We start from the raw sequence: 22,335 nt of genomic DNA, 5'->3' as shown, positions 1-22,335 counted from the left end.
TGCCCGTTATTATTAATGCTACTTGAGACTTACTTTACTCAAGAGTAACTCGAAAAGCATATACGGTATATTGAAGACCCATTTCTGTCAAATAAGCATTAAGTAGCGTCTATGAATACAGTATTTAGAACACTGATGAGATTATATATGAAGTATATTTACCTATTTTTTGCAAAGTACAGGAGACTACAAATCAAACTTACAAGTGTAAGTTACTTCTATTAATAATAATGAAATATTTTCTTGTCAGTAGGCCACAAAGGCAAGAGACAAGGTTAACGAATGTAAATAAATAATAAGTACATTGAAATAAATAAACAGTTCCTGACTCTTGTTTCAATTATGTACTGTAATTATTATAGAAAACTATGCAGCTGTAGAAGGTATCCTGATGATGTCAATGAATTATGAAAATGAGTGTAAGTATATTCTATTATTGTCTTCTCAAATTATTTAGTGATTATTTCGTTATAGCTATGAGTTTCAAGAGCGGAAGACATAGTTCTTAGTTGTGCTCTCTGCTAGATTAGTTGTAACTTACCTATTCAACAGTATGTGAGAATTAATAAAAGACAGACAAAGGATATTTATTTAAAAAAAATGCACCTTACAATGTAAAAATCTTATGTACTCATTTTCAATATAAAACAAATGTATTACATAAATAACATCCAGATCAGGACAGTAAATTGATAAGTCAGTATATTCAATCAGCAGAGATAACAGAGGAACGATTCAGAGATCGTTAAGCCTGGTCCACACGAAAGGATATGATCGTAACAATTTGATTGCACCAATAATCGTTGCAATAAATTCGACATCGTCCATACGCTCCAATATAGTCAGTACCGATCAGATTGGTGCTATATATCGTTGCCTGTGGACCAGGCTTTAGGTGCAAGTGCTACAGACTGGTTGGGAATCTGAGAATGGAAGACTACTCTCGGTGACGTCACAAACCAGTGAACAGGCTTTCTATGTAGAGGGTGGTGGCAGTACACCTGATACGAGCAGATGACACCTACCCACCCAAGATGGCGATGAATGGGAAAATATATGGAATGAGGAAGAGTGGGCGACCTAGGACAAGATGGATGGATGTGGTTGACCAGGATGCGGCTTTTATCAGAGATTGACAATGGTTTAACAACCGAAACCGGCCTTTCTAGCTTTCAATAAATCTGTGGTTTTTGACAATTTCTTAGTCTTCTTATTGAATGCGCAAAGGTTGGAGTGCAAGGATTGAACAGAGTTGCTTGGAGGAGAAGATTGAGCGAGGCTGTGACTCTTACTGGGTTGTAAAGCCAAACAAGAAGAAGAAGTCTATTTTTTCTTAATATCGTATTTTCTCAATGAAACTATCTTCTGCTTTATTTTTCTAATGAGTAATTGTTATTGGCAGTTTTCTCTTTAACTAGACTTTCAGATTTGAGTAAAACACGTACTACTAGTTCATCAATTCTATTACTGTTTACTGTAAAGTAAACTTTCATTTGATTCAAATAAGTTATATCTGAAGGACAGCTTCAACACGCTACAATTAAGGTTGTGCATTCAATATTTTTTTTCAAAAAATTCTTTTTCCTTTTTCTAATCTATTGGACAGGTTCTCAGGACATAATCTATGCAATTGAAATATTTTTATCAGCTTCAGTTAGCTTACAATAGGGCTTCAAAAGTCACTTTTTCGAGGCAGATGGTTCACATACCCTTCAAAAACTACTGGTCAGAAAAATATGCACGTCAACTTTGTTTTTGAAAATCTGAAATAAAATTAAATTTGTATGCATTTTAAACTCTTTTTCACATTCAATGTTCGTTCTATAGACTTCAAATTCATAGCAACTTGTAGCGCTGTTCTTGATGAATAAAGTTGATGCCTAAACTTCTTTTATAGACACAATAATAGCCGCTGGTATGTGTACCTTTAAAGCACGGTTTTACGCCTGCTATGCTCGGGCAGCAAGTGAATAGTACAGCTGGAGCGACCTAGCGGAATTAGTTTGTTCCTAGAGCTAAGCGCTCGACGTTAAAGCCATTAAATTAGCGAATAAAGCTTTTCTATAATTCTTCCATTAATCTTTTTTACATAATGAACAGCAAAATACACTGAAGATGACACCATTGGTGTTCAATCATGTTTGTGATCTTTAAAATGAATAAGTGATATTTTGACAACAACCTAGATTTTTCATGTAAAATACATTTACACATGGATAGGAGCCTAGCAAGCAAAGCTCCTTTTGTGTGGGACTCTTTATTCCTGAGTTGAGAGCTCCACCATCAATCTAGAAATGCTCATTAGCCAATGTATTGGATATTGGATTGCAGTCAATTTTCATTGAGAAATAGATTAATAAATCCTACAATTTTGTTCAATTATATTTTAATAAAAAATTGAGTTTTCACACAGTGTGTTTTCTATTTCCAGAAAAGCTCAAGAATTAAGGACCTAACGAAATTGCAAGCGAAATTGCGTGATGGATATGCTAAGTTGGATAAAATTCAAAAAGAAAAGAAAGTTCAGCTTGATAGATTCGACATGATAACTTTTGAAACTTCTATTCCCAGGTATGCATTTGATATATTAGTTGTAAGAGATGTAAGATATATCTGTAGTTATTTAGATATCTGGTATATTACATAGGGCTTATCATAGTTGTGAGAGATATCAATTCACTGTCCTTCTCTATACCTCGACCACCGTTTTCACACTTACCGATTCCTCGACAGCACGGCACGTAACGACAGGACAGGAAGCTCTCCCCGATTAGCTGATTAGGCTTACGTATTAAGAATCAACCAATCGAAGAGTTTCACTCATCAAATTTCCTTCTGCTATTTATTTCTTCGGTCAATATTTGCAGTAGCAAAAGTCATTAGTTCTATCCTAGAGAAAAAATAGCATAAGACGATATCCCATGGTACAGGGCGTTTAAGTACCAAATTTCACTGTTGACTCAATCCGATAGTCCTAGTAGTTCATGTTCGTGAAGCTATGTGACGCTGGTAGTCCCTCGTATTGCGCCGTAACAAAACAGTAATAATAGACAGTAGTCCACAGTAATTGTCGTGAGTTAACAAACAATCGACTTGAAATTCGGAACATAATATAGCTATACCACCTACTCTTGCTATCTTTTCTCTATGGTTCTATTAACATAGAACCTTGATGACTGACCATGATCTATGTTTTAATTTGTTGACGACTATACATGTAATTGTTAACGACAGTAAAAAATATTTGATTTGATAGCTTTCATTGAATATTCGCATTAATTATCATAATATTCCAGCAGCTGGTCAACTGTAAAACCTTTCATCTTATGTGAATCTTATCCAAATCTCAAATGTTGATACCAGTTTTTATGTGATTTGTGTGATATATTCAAATTTGAAATTTGTTTGCAGTCCGTCGAAGAAGACGCCAATCAAGATGGGCATGTCGCCGGCGAAACTGCGCGAAGCAGCGTTCGGGAGTCCGGGCGGCGGCCGGAGGCGGTTGGACCTGGACAGCTCTGCCGCCCCTCCCGCCTTCGTCAGTCCGCGCAAACTGCTGGAGGCGGTTCCGCCTCCGTCTCCGCGGCAGCAGCCGCCCGTCAGTCCGCTCAAATCGCCACTCAAGTCACCCGCCTTCCAGCGCTATCAGGCGCTCGTGTCAGAAGGCAAGAGTGCGCTTACTTTACCCTTCAAGTACAGGTGAGCTTCCTGTTTTAAGCTACATGTTTTTCAGTTTGGGTCGGTTTTCTGAAGATTTAAGTCAGCCATTGGTATAGAAATAGAAATTGTTAATTCACCATTAAATACATTGCAATGTACAGTTGGTGTCTAGGTTATTCAACTATAAAACTCAATTATAAAACTATGGCGTATAGTGAGGTCCACGTTATAATGACAGTGGAGAAAGATAGGAGATCAAGGTTGCCGATCCTTGTCTTATCAATGCCTTCTATAGACGATAGCTGATACATGTTTATTGATGTAATATTAACTGTTCATTCTCGTTTAAAATAATCAATTATATTTTATTAATCAATAAATAATATTTTTCAATAATTTCATACTGAATTTTCAAAATTAAGATGGAATATTCTGTCAATTAATATTAATTCTACATTGTTGAAAGATGAACTGGCAACAGAGCAAAGCAAGAAAGAGATAGTGCTATATGCTTTGTTGAATGATAGACAAGGATAGCAATATCATTGCCAATCAAACACTGCCATTATAATTGTGGACCTCACTATAGAGCATTGAACGGATACTCTCCTGGTATAGAATGAATGAATCTTCATAGAATAGAATGATCCTGATAGAATGGATGAAAACAGAAAGCCTCGCCAATACAGGATTAGATTATATTAGATTTCTTTATTTATGTTACAATAGGAGTATGTTATAGTGTATGGACAGAGAGGAGTGGAGAAGATGGATCCGAGGCGACCACCCAACGCTGTGAAAACGGCACATTGGGTTAGATAAAGAAGAAGAAGAAGAAGAAGAAGAAGAAGGTAGAGCATCGGTTATTCGGATGACCAGTTATCCTGACATCCGCTGGGTGATATAAAAAAATGAAATTATCCAAAAAACCTGACTAATCCAAGCGATTTTAAGTCCTTAATTGGTCCGCCGCAATCAAGGTGCAGTATGCTGGTGGTGTATGCTGACAACACAACAATATTACGTGAAGGAAGCAACTAGACCTATCACTATTTGAGACAATAAAATTTCATTTTTTTATGAAGATGTCATGGAGAAGGCTAAAGCTTGAAAATGGGGTAGTCACATAGAGAAAATCTAGAAAAAGGTTCACCGTTATAAAAGCTTTGGCCGTTATCACACACCGATTTCTCGCCGACATGATACCCAGAATGTGTGTAATCACACTGAATTCTCACCGACACGATACCCGAAATGTCCTCCGATTATTGGTACGCCAACCCAATCAGCCATCCGAGGACATTCTGGGTATCGTAGCGGTAAGAAATCGGTGTAAAAATGGCCAAGATACTTACAGATTGTCGGCTGTCATTTATCGTCACGGAATGTTCTCCGATTGGCTAACTCTCACCAACATCTGATTCTCAGCTATTCGGAATGAATCACTACCTCCGTAAATAAAGCCGTAGTGCATTCGTGTGACGTCAGCACAGGTAGGGCTCCTACACCAATAAAAATACTAACTGATATAGATCAGCTGAAATCATCGAATTTTTATTGGTGTTGGAGCCTTATCTGTGCTGTCGTCACACGAATGTACTACGGCTTTGTTTATGGAGGTAGTGAATGAACTAGACTAACGAATATTTATTAATAATTTATTCATCATCCACAATCAACTTAAGGACAAAGAAACAGACTACAGACCAAAACTTCTTTTTATCCTATTTTCATGAAATAAATTGTCCAAATAAAGGTTATGTGAGACTTCTCAATTCTTCACTAACTTCCACATTGAAACAAAACACTACATACATTTTCAATTTTGAATTTAAAAGCTTAATATAGAAGTCCAAAAACACACACAAAAGGAATATTACTCACATATCTTTGGAAGTCAATTCATGGAGAAGATTTAGTACAGTTCCAGAAAAAAAACAATAAAAAAATACCAATCACTATTCAAATCAACTAATAATTAAATAAATTTATTCACGTAAAAATAAAAAATTCACAAACTTTAGCAGCCTGCACACATGGACAGTAGTAACAACTAATTTAATATCAATATAATTTTGTTCACAAATTAATTCCTTTTCAGAGATTGACAATGGTGTAACAACCGAAACCGGTCTTTCTACTTTTAATAAAATCTGTGAGTTTTTGATGATTTCTTAGTCTTTTTATTCAATTTGAAATCAATGGTTTATGTTCATGGTTGTATTCATGTGAATCGTTTATTGCAGATCTCTGGCGGAAGTGTTCCGCGCAATAGAAACAGTGGTTTCAATGCTAGAGAAACGGCATGAGTCCACCACATTCACCAAGCTGAAAACATCGGTGCAGGAATTGTTGCGTCGCAACCTGTTCGAAAAACATCTGGCTCAGATCAAGGCGGTGAACGATGCTTTCTACACGTTCCACTACGAGAAAGTGCACTCAGTCGGTGCCAATAAACTGCAGCCTGACAGGTATAGTAAAATCATTTTAATTCACTTCAATTCTTAGGTTAGATAACAGATATTATTCAATTCAATTCCTAATATCGGGGCACCGAGCTTCGCTCGTTATTTATTTATTTATTGACTTTTGATAAACCGAACGCAATTCTTTAAAGTGATTGGGGAAGTACTAACAGGCACAGCCCAAAACTGTTTTTCCCCGAATTTTGATTTATACACTATAAATAGTCCAGAAAGTAGGTTATGTTCCATACACTTGAATTCAGGTTCAATTTTCTGTTCAAACATTTGAAAACAAAAAAATTATAATTTAGATTATATACAAACCAAATTGAATAACAAAATAACACTCACTAATCACTTGAAATTGTCAAATAATGATCAACTTTGAAAATTATGATATACTCTAGTTTAGGAGGATTATCATGTCGTGTCAACACGTCAGATTATGTTGATCAAATCGATTAAAAATTGTCTAGCTAGATAAAATTTCTCGCTGATTGATTATAATTACACAACTGGAAATAATTCTGTCTCTCTCCCACACAGGCACATGCATCTTCTGTTATCGAGAGACGACGAAATTATCATCTGTTTTCCAAGGATGAATTATCCTTTTAATGTCGTTCAGCGAGTTTTCCAAAGAATGAGACCTAGTGCAATCGAATCTTTATATCATAAACCTACTATGTTTCAAATTTCGTGAAAATCGTTGAAGCAGTTTTCGAGATCCGTAAAGCATAAATAACCAGATATAAAAATAGCCAGATATATATACAGAAATTGCTCGCTAAATATAATAGGATATGTGATTTGCTTAGGCTGGCCACTAACGGTAGAACATGTATGATAAACATGTGAGAACATGCAATTTTATCATGCACACACATACATGGCCATCAGGCAAGTTTTGTCATCAGTGACAGGATTTGAACAAAAAAACAGCTGTTTGACAGCTTGCAGCTTCTAACATTTAATAAACAATCAATAACAATAAATAAACCACTAGAAAATCACAAATTATAGACCCGGTTTCACAAAAGCCTGTTAAATTTGAATCAGGACCCCCTATATACTACCGGACCTGAGCCTAGAAAAAAATGGCCGCCGTATGTGGTGGTCTTATAGAAATTCCTACTGAGAAAAAATCACTAATCAGCTGTTAAAAAGCGTCTCAGTTTGTCGAAATCTTAATTCCTCTAGTTCCCGTTTAAAATATCAATGCCGACCACCACCTTTGGCGTCCATTTTTTTGTAGGCGCAGGTCCGGTATATACCGGGCAATCAAAAAGTCTCTCCGCAGTACCTGCGTTCTGTTTTAGCTGAAGATTGTGTTCTGTTTAGAAACACGTTTGAAAAGTTACTCCCACTTCCCCCGCCCCCTCTACAGCAATGAATGAACACGTAAATCCAATAAATTAAAACCTTGCTATTGTTATAAATACTTGTTTTTGAGTGATGGAGTGTTTTTTTAGTATATAGTTCACTGCGGAGGGACTTCTTGATCACCCTGTAGAAAGTCCTGTTTGAATCATTATTAAATTCCACAAGTCCAATCACAGAAGGTTTTTCTGAAAAGAAGGCTTCTCTAATCACTCGTGGCATTTAATGGGGATTGAAAATCAGCAGACTTTTGTGCAATTGGGTGTCAATGATACAACAATATTTTAACCTCAAGTAAAGCAGTGAATAAAAATAAACAACAAGAAAATCGAAGACACAAAAAACTAATCTCAAAAAAAAAATTCGAAGCTTTCGCTTTATGTCACAACAATGTATGACGACTTGTTTGTACATGCACGACTAACATGCATGACCTACCGTTAGTGGCCAGCCTTATTATAGAGTCCGCAATATTTAACAGCAAATGAGACCTTGATCAACAGCACCACCTGGAGTTGATATCAATAGGAGAAAGCAATTCACATCCTCTTAACTTGAAATTGCAGCAACCCATCAATGGCAAATCTATGAATTGAAAAGTCAGTTCAAAATCAAAGCCGATTTGCTCAAAATGACTTGTAGCCTTTTTGCTGAGACTTAATTTCGACAGTTGCCAGGATAGTTTTTTTTTGTATTTTGGTAGATGATATTTTCAATTAATATTGTTCCAGGTATGAATTGGTGGTAAAACCAGTGCTCGCCGCGCACCAGATGAGCCCCGACGTGCTGTTGGAGCGACGCCGCCAGTTCTACGCATGTCTGCTGGAACGCACCAAGACGCATCACGAGGCGTTTCTGGCCGCCCTGGACCCGCCGCTGGTTGTCGCGCGACAGTCGCTCACGCGCTGGCATCCCGAGTTCGACATCGACGCCGTGCCTGACATAGAGGCGGCCCCTTTGCCACTTCCGCCGTCCGCCGCTAAAGTGTCTACCGCTAGGGATGTGCTCGGTGAGTAGGTTGATCCAAACTAAATAAATTCATTTATAAGCAAAAAAGAAGGATATCACAATTTGACATATAGGCCAGTCAATATAACAGTAATAAAACAACACTCGGTCAATACAAATACTGTCAATAAAAACAATACAAGTCACATTTACAATAAAACAATATAAATTAGACAATTGGGGTATCTTAGCTCAAAAATAATAAATATCATGCCAAATGCATTGTCAGAATATCTTTCTAATAGGGGCAGACAGAGGATGGAACAGATAAATAAGTGGGTGATACAAAAATTTTTCTTCGTCATAAGTCAAATATTATAATTACTAGTAATTTATTGTTAACTTCGATTTTTGTAGCTTTGATTATTAGTACCTAAATAAATTTTTATATTGTCTAAACAGCTGATACTCTCACTCAGCGGTCAGGGTTTTGCCCTTGCTGGGTGGTGCCATGTAATTTTGATTTATTTGTAAAATAGCATAATATTATAATCTAGAATATTTCTTCTGTAAGTTTTTTTTATTTTGTATTTGTTTTTATGGGCAATAAAGATGTTTAAAAAAAACGTAGCCTACGGTATATTAAATCTATTCATATAACAGTAATATTAATACATTCTAAATATTGAAATTTTCTACATTCAATTTCATGCTGATAAACTCTTTAATTGAGTAAAATGGCTTTTTTAAGATAAATATTTCTAAAATCTGTTTGAACCTCCTGTGATTAAGTTGCCTCACCTCAATAGGAAGCCTATTCATCAATTTAATTGCAACATTCGAATAATTATTAACTGAACATTCAAGAGACTACTGAGGAGTTGGCTACAAGAGAGATGTTTCTACAGTTTACTGGAGTTTTTCTCATATACAGTGTGAGAAATAAACCTAAGTGAAATATTATAATAGTTAAGATGATGTCACCTTTATTTTTTGGACTTCAAATATTCACGGAGGTTTTGATGACCTGACAGATTGTATGATTTTATTGTAACTGACAAATGCGAAACATTTTATGTAAAATGTACATGCATGAATAAATATTATTATTATTATTATTATTATTATTATTATTATTATGTTCGTTGTTGTGTTTGCAGAAAAAGCGCGCAACCTGTTCACGTCGAACCCGCGCATGGAGCGCGCACTGCAACGCGTGAGCGAGCAGAGCGCTCTGGCGGCTGTGACGGCAACTAATGGAAGCGGCAACACTGCTCCAGTGGCAACTAGTAACGGCAACACTGAACCAGCGGCAACTAATGGCGGTAACACTGCTCCAGCGGTGGCTGCCCTCACCACTGCCCTCAAGGGCATTCCCAAGTCGCTGCTCGAAAAGGTCAGATATTTGCGCTTACTGTTTGTAAATAGTTGAAAGGTATACCTAAAGTCCGTGAGAAATTACTTTTAACACGGCTCTTTCTCGAAGACGGAGAGGTCCGATACTCTATCCTTCACTAATCACTCCCACTACCTAGCAGCATTCTCCTTCTTTTGTGTCTGTGAGAGAGACAACACTCCCCTCCATCTATTGCTGGCAATGTTCCAAGTCGTTTACTGGTCAGCAGGTATATTGGTTTGTTTATGTACGGATATGTGTTCATCATAACAAAAAAATAAAGCGAAATGACACGGCGCATCCAATTGTGCGCAGGATGTCCGTCTGTGTCTATGCTACAAACTGTGGAAGGAGAAATGGGTTTCTCCTATTCATGTTAAAAGTAATATCTCACAGACTTTGGTGCTACAGTGAGGTCCACGTTATAATAGCAATGGTATTGCTATCCTTGTCTATCATTCAACAAAGCGGATAGCGCTATATCTCTTTCTAGCTTTGCTCTGTTGCCAAATCGTCTTTCAACAATGAAAAATTATTAATTAACAAAATATTTCTTCTTAATTATGAAAATTCATTATGAAATTATTGAAAAACATGATTTCTTACTTAATCAAAATCAAATCAAATCATTTATTTGCCATACAATAAATACATATTCAAAACATAATAAAAGAAAATACATAATTTTATAATCAGAAGTATAAAATAATTAAAATAAAAATTAAGCATAAATAATACCAAAATCATAATTAGATTCTCAATGGTAATCCGGCATCTCCAGCAAAAGGAATCAAGCCTTGCCCGCTGGTGAGAGTTGCAATCAGCTAGTTACATTGGTTGTTTCCTAGTTTTATACAATAATAGAGAAAAAAAATAATCCACGCTTTAAAATATGCTTTGAAAAATTAGATTATGCCTTCAATTGAAAAGAAATAGTTTTCTCTTATCCAATTTTTTAGTATTTTGTAATTAATTTTTGCTTCCAGATCAAAAGGCAATTCATTTATGAATCTTGTACTTATATAAATGAGCTGTCTTCTAACTACTGTTAGTTTTGTTTTATAAATTTTATATTTATAGGTTGTATTTGGTCTTAAATCATATTGAACTATATCATTTAATAAAAATTAGTTTTTATACTTTATTATATATTTTGCTAAATTTTTCAAGTACAATTGCCTTACAGTCATCACATTAAATTCTTCAAATAGCAGATTCGTTGGATGCAATCGAGGTTTATTCAATATTGTTTTAATACACTTTTGAGTGATAAATAAGTTATTTAAATGACTATCGAAAGCCCCACCCCAGATTGTTATCCCATATCCTAATATGGATTGCACCAAAGCAAAATATACTGTTTTTAAATCCTGAAGTTTGAGTATTTTGTTAATTTTATAGAATTTGAAAGAAATATATTTGAGTTTTTTTACATAAATAAGCTAAATGAAAATGCCATTTCATGTATTCGTCAATAATTATCCCTAGATATTTTAGGTTACTTACATTTTCAATACTTGGACAAACGCAGAGATTCTTGTCTGTGCACTCAGAGTGAAGTTTAATTTTTAAATGAATACTAGGCTTTCCTGCTGCATTTGATGAGAATGAGACATATTTAGTTTTTTGAACATTCAAACTCAGAGTGTTCAATTCCAGCCATTTTTTAATTTTAATAAATCATAATTGATTATTTTAAATGAGAATGAACAAACAGTTAATATTACATCAATAAACCTGTATCAGCTACCGTTTATAGAAGGCATTGACAAGACAGAGGATCGGCAACGTTGTTTTGCTATCTTTCTTCACTGCCATTATAACGTGAACCTTGCTATAGCTTTCTGCTTTCTTGCCGTTTTATCTAAAAAGGATGAATAGATCTCTGTAAAATAATATCATTTCAAATTGAATTAGATTTTTAAAGAAGCTATAACTACTATAATCTATGAATATCTCTTATATGAAGGTTTCAAATGCGAAATGGAATGCCAACTATCAAAACCAGGGACCTTCTCGTTATGCGCATTCAAATTCAAATTTTATCACATGGAGGATAGGTTGCACAAAAGCCTGTTGAGTTTTAATTGTGATTAAATGCCATGAGAATCAATCAGAGACGCCTTCTTATCAAATAAGCCTTTTTCGATTGGTTCTCGTGGCATCTTATCATGATTTAATAATTGAAAAATATATTTTCTTGACGAATAAAATTTAATTGATTATTTCAAACAATAACGAACAGTCAATATTACAACAGATTTACCGGTATCAGCCACTCTAAAGAAGGCAGAGAATCGGCAACGCTGTTCTCCTAACTTTCTTTATTGGCATTATAACGTAGACCTCTCTATACCACTGTTGAAACAGTCTGAAGCTAGATTCTCACATAAATAAGTAATAAGTATCAACGACTGTCAACTTGAGTGTAATCTCCAGTTTTGCAACCATAGTTAAGTCGACAACCCAATTCGGAGGGAATATTTGGGATTATTACTCCCAAAACTTTGATGTAATGCAGTGGTTCTCAAACTTTCTACTTCAAGCCCCCCCCCCCCGCATAATTCAGCTGTAAGCCGGACCTCCTACATGTATAAACATAGACTACTATACATGTTGTACAGATATGTATACGTATGTACATACCTACATATACACTCAATATTTATTTAGTTGAGTTTTGCACATTCTATACATAACCCAATGTTGCAGTAGTTTTAATCATAATAAAACAACAAATTCTATACAAATTAACAATACAAAGAGCGTCAGTGTGAAGGATGAGCTTATTTTTTCGCACAGAGTTTGTTGAAACGAGGTGTCAGCTCCGATAACGCTACTCTAAGTTCCTGGGTCACATCCAGTCTTGGTCTATATTCACTTTTCATGGCAGCTAGAGCAGAAAGCCCAGTTCTACACGGATAAATTGTAGCGAATGGAGTATATATCTTCAATGCCTTTTTACTCAAAATTGAGTGTTCCTTTTGCACACCAATCCAGAAGGATGTAAGAGAATATTCTTCAAACTTCATTTTAAGTGCAAAGTCACCTTGGAGATCAATGAGGTTTTCTTTTTCTATCATGTTGTGGGAGCACTTATTGATTGAGAATATGAATTTGACAATATGGTTGATATAAATATTTTAGAAGTAAATTAAAAACATTTTCCAACTAAGCTTTGCGCCCCCCCCCCCCTGAGCATTCATCGCGCCCCACACTTTGAGAACCACTGATGTAATGTAAAGATTATTAATAAATAAATATGGAGATCGGTTTTTGACTTTGAAGCTCTGTTGGAACTGCAGAATATGTGTTAATTAAGTACCTATTCCAATTATTAATTGAATAAGGACCAATTCTAGTGATTAATTATTAAATAAGTGTGATAGCTTTTTATTTATTTACAAAGGCAGCTTTCTACAGGTATTTTAAGCTAGAATCTCTAACCTCCTTTATTTACAGTCAATTGTTGAAGGAAGGGTATCCTCAATACCCTTTCTGAGTGAGAATGGACATCTAAAGGTCCAAACTTCACCGTTTCATGTGAAAACATTACAGTAATACCTCAATATTCGCATATTTCATCACATTTCTTTGCTCAATATTATTGTAAAACTCTTCAGTCTGTATATGATTCATCATGTTATTTTACTATTAGTAGTATTTATTTTTAACGCTAGAACGTAATTTGAATTTCGTCTTGTTGAACACATGAATAAAGGTCTGATTCTGAATCTGAAGCCTCGGTGATGATAAGGGGATAAATGATAATACAGTACAAACGTTTCTATTTGTGATGATTTTATGAAAACAAAAATATTACTAATAACTTTTTACTTTCCTTGCCCTATTACCATAGGTAAGGAAAGTATTGCTTTCCGAAAAAATTAAGGTACCCCAATTTCTAAATTCATATACGCTTCAAGGTCCCCTGAGTCCAAAAAAGTGGTTTTTGGGTATTGGTCTGTATGTGTGTGTGGTGTGTGTGTGTGTGTGTGTATGAGTGTATGTGCGTCTGTGTACACGATATCTCATCTCCCAATTAACGGAATGACTTGAAATTTGAAACTTAAGGTCCTTACACTATAAGGATCCGACACGAACAATTTCGATCGAATGCAATTCAAGATGGCGGCTAAAATGGCAAAAATGTTGTCAAAACAGGGGTTTTCGCGATTTTCTCGAAAACGGCTACAACGATTTTCATCAAATTTATACCTAAAATAGTCATCGATAAGCTCTATCAACTACCACAAGTTCCGTATCCGTAAAAATTTCAGGAGCTCCGCGCCCCATCCATGCAAAGTTTGATTTCAGATTCTCAATAATTATCAGGCTTCAGATACAATTAAAACAAAAAACTTTGAGTGGAAAATATTGAGCAAGAAAATCTCTACAATTAATGTTCAGTAACATTTTCTCCTAAAATTATAAATAAGCTCGAAATTTGAGAAAATGTGATTATCCAAATGCAAACTGTTGGCAACTGTTGATTCTTCTAAATGATTCACTATGAAGAGATAGCAGACCTCGTGTGTCTCCAGCGTTATTGCCCTGTCACCAGCTGGCTCAAATCTTCGAATAATTATTATAGTAGACTTATTGAGATGCGCGGGAACACTAGCGTCAGGTGATAAATTTTCATAACGGCAAGGAAAGTTGTGTGAGTGCGCCACACCAGATTTTTAGCAAATGTGTTCTAAAGTGAGTGTTTATTTCAATTACTATGACAAACTCAACTCTTTAGGACAGCTGATAATATTATAAATACAACATATGCTCAACACTACATCTTCCATTCTTTACAGTTTCATCTAAGTTTGAATAATCGTAATGGAGGTCTAACATTTCGGAACTGTCTAAGCTTTCTGTGGCAGTTGCTTGGCATATCTTGAGCATGTTGTTCATCTCCATATTTGATTCTATTTGAATTTTCTTTGACCACAGACTGCTTGAAACTCTGAGTCTCATTATTTTCCTTTTCGTGGTTACAGCCACTTTTCTTCATGTTGTCAACGGATCCTCTTCTATCACCGTTTCTATTGGACACTGGTGACTTATTTTGAAGCTCTAATTTGACTCATTTTTGGGCGATCACGTCAACTTTCTGTCCGATGTTTTCAACTTGCTTCTGAATCAACATGATCTTTCTCTCAATAGGGAGATGATGAATAGCTGAAATGAAACTTGAGAATGAGAATACAAGATCTTTATTTGACATAGAATAAAACAAGTTTACAATAGGCATAGTCAGTTTAACAATATTTTCATTTTAAAAATAATTGAGTCAATTTGTCAAGAGTAGCTGATATGAATTTAGAGAGAAATGAAACTTGAATTAGCCATTCTAATGATTATTTAAATGAGTACCTATTTTAATGATTGATTATTAAATAAGTACGGTAATTATTCTAATGGTTAATTGTTTCAGGTGCGAGCCAAGCAGGCAGCTCGGGCCCTGGAGGTGATGACTCGGTCGCCGTCGCAGGCCAAGGAGGCCGTTCGCCTGACGCGGCTGCCGGAGATCGCCCGCATCGTGCGAAACACGTTCATATCGGAGAAAAAGTGTGTGCTAACACGTGAACTGGTGCTCAAGAAGTTGTCCAACAGCTATCGTGAAGGTAGGCCTATGTTCCAGTGAATAGTTCATTTTAATTGTGTGGTTGTTGTTAGTAGGTGCTTAAAACACTGTCAAAAAACCCCCGCACTAAAAACTAGGGATCAAGTGATTAGACCACATCTGTACAGTATAATACAGAGTGATTTTTTAATCATATTACCCAGTTTTTAATGTAATTTATAAAAATGAAATTCTGTTGTAATAAAATAACAGTTTTATTCACAAAAGAAATATATTTTATTACTAATTTCTCAGTTACTAAAAACTATTAAAAATATTCTCAAAATGTCCATTCATTATGCACGCTTTGACTCTTTTCATCGTAATACCATAGAGAAACAATAGCATAAGTAGATATCCCATGGTATAGGGCGTTTATGTCGCAACTTTTACTGTTATCTCAAGCTGATAGTCCACGTAGTTCTTTCCTGTGAAGCTTTATGACGCTTGTAGTCTCTCATATTGTGCCGTTCAGACACTCTTACCCGGACAAAACAGTAAACATCAACAGTAATCGGCTTGAGATAACAGTAAACGCCCTATACCATGGGATATCTACTTACGCTATTGTTTCTCTACGATAATACTCATTGGAGAATGTTGAAGTGACACATAACCTCTAGCTACATTTGGACTGTTGTATAAATTAGAATTGGAACCGTTTTGGGCGTAAGTTAGCCTGTGGTACTTTTCTGTAAGTTGTATAATTCTGAATAATTGAATAAATAAAAATAAATATTCCACGGCTAAAGACATTCTGTTCATTAGACGACCGGAATCCACTCAGATTGTAGCACAGCTCAAGGATAATCAACTCGCCGTGTGTATAATACCGATTGAGTAGGGCTACCAACTTTGTGCAACAATACATAAGATAACAGGACCAAAAATCACTCTTCAGTATGATCATGAGGTTAGTTCATAAGATTTCAGACCACAAAGAATAATTAGAAGTGGAAGTAGAAGTTGAAAAAGTTAACATGATAAAGGAGAAGTAGAAGGAGAAAAATAAGAAAAACCTCACAAAATCCTGCATCCAAACTCATGAAATCGCAACTCCCGGTTGTCTGTTTGTCTATTAAATGTAACTACATTATCACATTAACGTCCGATTCGTTTATTTGTTCATTTAAACATTTAATATCGGGGACCAAACTTCGCTCTGGAGTACAAAAGCATAAAAAATTTATTACAAAAGAAGAAACTATAATAACATTCATAGTTCATACATAAATGTTCTATCTAATCACTTGATTAATTCCCAGAGGAATGCAAAAATTTTCCTCACAAAAGCCGGTTAAATTGTAATCCTGAGTAATTTCACGTGAAACAAAGCAGAGAAGACCATTTCAAAAATATGGATCTACTGGAATTAATCAGGATTGAAAATAACCCGGCTTTTTTGCAACCGGCACTAAGTACCTGATTGAATGATTACAAAAGTTCTACAGCTGAGATGAGTCATAATTTTGACACAGTCCCACACACATGAACTCGCTCACTCACTTCCATCATCAACAGACGACGAAATAATTATTATCAGCTGTTTTTCCAAGGATTAATAATAATTATTATCCTTAATGTCCTTCAGCGAGTTTTCCCAGGGATGAGACCTAGTGCAATCGAATTTTTATATTATAAACCTGTTCTGAATTTCGTGAGAATCGTTAGAGCCATTTTCGAGTTCCGGTGAAATACAAACATATAAACATCTAAGGGCCGGTTTCCGAGCTCGAGATCTATAAGTTCTGGACTTACAGAGTCCAGGACTTAGATAAGCCCTTGGGTCTAAATCGACTTTCTGAGTCACGATTTTATCTTCTAAACTCCGGAGTCTATCAAGTTCTCGACTTATTTGAGTCCTGGACTTTAACGCAGTAAACATGAGGGAAATTCACAATATTTTGCTGTTGTATTGTTGGCATTATAGCAAAACGAAAACAGCTGATTGCAGCAGGATAATTCAAATGAGCATGCTCTCCAAATTATTTTGTAAAAATAAAAATACGTTTCGATTTCTTTGTAGACCTATTCAAAGCAAAACCTAACTTTTTGAAAGATGAATGAATAAACATTTCATTTTACGTTGTGCTATTATTGATCATTAATCCTAACCATTGATTTTGGAATAAAAATCTCAGTAGGCTATTGAGTTTGAAAACGTATTTGTTTTGAAAAAAAACGGAATAATAATTTATTATTGTTATATTATTAATATGTTGAATATGACATTGATTAATAACATTCAGATTGGAATATAAATTCCAAGGCAAATACTAGTATTATTTTTCTTGAACATTTTTAGGTTGTCACAGACGTGAAATAAGGTTAGTTTTTTACGCATAATTCTAATACAATTTTATTCCAAAATAAACTTGCAAACTATAAATAATGAATTTAGATGGACTAATCCAAATAATTTAGATATTCCATGACATTTATTTGGCTTTTTATCTTCTCCAAAACAATAACTGAATTATGTTTGCTCAGTTAAGTCTAGAACTTGAATTTAAACCCTACCCCAGTCTAGGGTTTATAAGCCCTTCACTCAGAAAGCGAAATTATAAACTCCAGGGTCTAACGTGATCTCTAAACTCCAGAGTCTATTTAAGTCCTCGACTACTTTAACGCTTCGACTCGGAAAGCCAATTTTCTGACTCCAGACTTTAAAGCCAGTTAAAGTCTAGAACTTAGCTAAATCCCGAGCTCGGAAACCGGCCCTAAACATATAAACAGAAATTGCTCGTTTAATAGTATAGGATTGGTTCTTCTGGCATAGGTTCTGTTATAAGAGAAGACGTCATTAAACGACAGTTAAATTTACTAGGCAAACGTGCAATCGGCAGTTGGGATTTAATAGGATTTCATCTTTATAGATTTTTACAATAAGTAAATCATCAAAAATGATATGAAGAGAAAAAAAGGTAACCTTGTGCTATTCCTCTCCCAAATTTAGATAAGGTTACACATAGTCCGGAATAAGTTGTGTTGTAGTTGTTCACTTCACAAAATTGTCATCTCTTAATTATTTTCACAAAGTAGATTTTTAAATTTAGATGCTTCAAAACCAAACAAGCATTGTTATTACATCAAGCATTCTTTGTTTCCCTTCTTAATCTTTTCCTTTCCCTTGTATTTTCTAGGATTCAGTAAGTTATTCATATTTTTTGGATGTAATATTTTCATTGTATTATTACGATGAAAATCCATGTAAATGAAATTCTATGCTCTGTGATTCACACTTCTAGTGTGCTGCTCCAGTCATTATGCTTCAAACAAATTAGGTAAGTTATACTAGTTTATTATCAATAATATATCAGTATTTATTTAGTTTTTTATTGATTGCAGGTCTGAGTTTTCAAGAGCTTGACAGCCATCTAAACCTTCTGCAAGAAAAATCACCTGAATGGTTGAACTTCTGCAATTTCCGCAAAACCGATTATGTTCGTATCGTGAAGGATGCCAACATGATTCAAGTGATGACTAAGTTGGAGGCACTGGCTAGTGAGAATACTTACTAGCATGCATTAGTGTCATTAATTACATGTTTAATTACATTACATGTAAGTGTTAATCTTAGTTTCCCATGACTTAATTTATTCACATTTTTGAAAAAAACTGTTGTGTCAAAGATGTCGAGAAAGTGAGAGGAGACTTGTGAACTCGCTGGTCAACTTTCTAGCATGTATTACTGTAATTTTGTGTGAATTTTAGTGTCTCGATTGTCGTACTTTAAAAAAAGTGATAAGGGTAAGAAGCTGGAGAACATTGTTAGTGAACAGTAGAAATATAATCCCCATAAGCTATAATGGGATTATTCATACTCGCTGAATGTGAATAGTCAGATTAGAACTTGTGGGAATTATAATTTCACTGTCACTGTTTCGTGGTAGTGTACGAATCCAGCTTAAAGGTGCTTACAGATATACGTGCCGCGAACACGAGCAATTCACTTTTAATCAGCTGACTATATCTGTATTTTTTACAGAAACGGTAAGATACAGATATGAAAAGCTTGGCACCAGCTGATTAAAAGTAAATTGCTCATATTTGCGGCGCGTATATCTGTTCGCACCTTTAATTTGGATTCGTACACAACCCAAAAACGTACGCACCTTAAGATGTTGATATGATTAGAAGTAGGAAGACGTTGGCTTGTGAAAAATCTTACTGGCCACCTTTCTAGCACGTATTACTGTAATGTTGTGTTGATTTTAGTGTCTCTTGCCACGATTTTTGTACTTTTATCATAACTGATTATTCTAAAGAAACCATTATGATTAGAAATTGAAGGCTTTGGAGACCAAATTCGAATTTGGAGTTGAGTGAAAACAAATATTGATGACTGGATTTAGTTTTTTTAGTGAGATTCACTTTAAACTGTCCGCACTCCTTATAAATAACACCAAAGCTTCTCATTTAATTATATGCTTCAGTTTCTCGTGAACCTCACTATAGATTGTATTCTAGTGTTTAAACGTACTGTTTATGATGAGCGGATTGAGACAATTTCAAGCCCTTTTTTCAATTTGTTGATTTATTGTATAGAAACCTATTATCACTTCTGCCTATATTATAAATTGTGTTCAAAAGTAAATATTACAGAGTTGTGTGCCTTCACTAGAACTGGTTCCTAAATTTGAAATTTTTATAAATGTTTTAGAATTTTTGTAGTTAGTTTTTCAGTCAATTTTTGTATTTCAGTGCTCACTTTTGCATTCCTTCAAACTGTATGCGTATATCATTACGGAATAATACGATTATTATTGCTTTATCAAATTACAAATTATGGCCATAATTTGGAAGTTTATATCTGTTTTCTAGCTTGTATTAACGTGTTTTAGTGTATTTCATGTCCTTAAATTTGTCTTTTAGTGTTTAGTATTGTAGAGCAGTGAAACTGAATCTTTGTCAAACACAATTGATTATTTAAATGTGTATTTCTTATCAACTTTCTAGCATGTTGTCCCATATACTAAAGCTCAATTTTTGTAGCTGTTTCAATTAGTAACAGTTTAGTAGTCAACAATAAACTTAGTTGATTAAACAATTGATAAATCTTGTGCAGCCAACAAAACTTTTATAGCATATTTTTCTCCTGGCAGTAAATTTTCTGCTCTTAGAATCGAAGCTGAAAGCCTTAAACTTTTGATAAACTAAATGTAGCATTTTTATAAACTTGACCATAATTTTTTTACCATTTTGATGTTGTTTATTGTGTTTTAATGAATATGTCTATTATTATGTAGGATGTTCTATTACTAGGGAAATATGTGAAACTGTAAACTATGAAAATAACTGCTAAGGATCTTAAGCGTATTTCATGGCTGCATTCATTTATTTGCTCTCGTGTACATGTATTGCTACATTCAAATCCATTTTATCCCTTAATGATCTATTCCTAATTGTTTTCAAATGTTTTGTTCTATTTTTCAATTTATTCAGATTTTCCTTGAAAAAAAACAGTATATTTTGATACTACTTAATGTAATTTTATTCCATTGTTCATCCCTCAAATACCTAGTCCTACTAAATTCTGATAAAATGACACCTTTTATCTTTAATCTACTCTTATGTAATTGTGTTTATATTGCTTTTTATTGTTTGACGTTGCAATTAGGATGTTTATTGGCAATATGATTATTTATTTTCTTTTATATATTAATTTTCAATTAATTGTTAGTAACTTTTTATACAACATTTTTGTCTCGAATTATTCTAGATTTTCATCAACTTGTCCCGTATGCTGTACAAACCAAAAATACAATGACAAATGTACAAAGAAGCATAGGTAATATATTTTGTAAAATACATATTTTTCTCCAACTATGGCTTTCCATGCTCCATCAACTATTGTTAGTTTCTAATTATCATGAAGCTTATAATTATTTGCTCATGTTGTAATCTTATGTATTAATTGATGATAGAACTCATTATTGTTTGTAATCATACTGTAGTACAGTATTAGTATACGTTGCGCTGTCCTCCTACTGCAGGAGAAGAACATGAATTATTGTTTATAATGTAAATTTGAATTATTCAAGATAATTTTGGAGATGAAAACATGTATTATTGTATATCATTATACTTTGAATTATTCAAGATAATATATAAACCATATAATAATAAACCATTTCTCCAAAGTTTCATTATAATTTGTTGAGTGAGTGCAAAAATTGTAGCTTGGATCTCTAAATTATTATACTTGAATGAAATAGTTCCATTCTATAGATATCTGTATTCAAATGAAACATTTCTTTTGTTTCAAAACGCATGCAGCCTTCTATAAAACGTTTTCTATGCATTTGAATATTTTCAGCCTGACAATCTAGTACGTCACTTAAATAGAAAGACTAGTTAATAACAAAAAGTGATTAAAAATAGTAAGCAGTTCGTGATGGAAAACAACATTGAAGAAATCTATTGTGATAATATCGAGTGACCTAGCTGGCTCAGGTCTGTTGTCAAGAGTTTTCAGGTCGCAACTGATCAATTTCAGGGCATCTGACATGACTTAACGACTGATTTTTAGGCAGCCGGGACCGACGACTTAACGTGTCCATCCGAAACACGGGAGTGGTCCGAGATAAATATCTATGAGATGTATTTATGTAATTTTAATCAATATACCAAAGTGCCTTCTGCTGACATTTTAAAATTTCACTACTAATATTCACCTCAGAATGGGAAGCATTGGAATTAAATGTTAGGAATGCTGATTGTCTAAAGTTAATCTCACTGTATAGTGTGCGATCTCAAATCAACTAAGTATTCCCAAATTTTATTGTTTAAGTCTACTATGTATTGAACTTTACTTTAATTTCAATTTGTTAAAGTTTGACTCTTATCACATGTATCTTTATATG

General features: G+C 34.5%; 1 protein-coding gene across 1 annotated transcript in view; it reads left to right on the top strand.

Annotated features, from left to right (window-relative positions):
• Positions 1 to 21,292, top strand: part of LOC111046484 (DNA replication factor Cdt1) — a 29,722-nt gene extending 8,430 nt beyond the window's left edge. Inside the window, exons 3-9 of the mRNA XM_039427677.1 lie at positions 2,432 to 2,571; positions 3,412 to 3,699; positions 5,907 to 6,131; positions 8,237 to 8,514; positions 9,614 to 9,849; positions 15,281 to 15,470; positions 18,818 to 21,292. Coding sequence (XP_039283611.1) covers positions 2,432 to 2,571; positions 3,412 to 3,699; positions 5,907 to 6,131; positions 8,237 to 8,514; positions 9,614 to 9,849; positions 15,281 to 15,470; positions 18,818 to 18,990 — 1,530 coding nt within the window. The 3' untranslated portion in view covers positions 18,991 to 21,292. The remainder of the gene's footprint in view (positions 1 to 2,431; positions 2,572 to 3,411; positions 3,700 to 5,906; positions 6,132 to 8,236; positions 8,515 to 9,613; positions 9,850 to 15,280; positions 15,471 to 18,817) is intronic.
• The last annotated feature ends 1,043 nt before the right edge of the window (positions 21,293 to 22,335 follow it).

Source organism: Nilaparvata lugens, chromosome 5 (assembly GCF_014356525.2).
Source record: "Nilaparvata lugens isolate BPH chromosome 5, ASM1435652v1, whole genome shotgun sequence".
NCBI lineage: Eukaryota > Metazoa > Arthropoda > Insecta > Hemiptera > Delphacidae > Nilaparvata > Nilaparvata lugens.
Note: the sequence above shows the minus strand (reverse complement) of the source record. Positions and strands in the feature narration are given on the sequence as shown.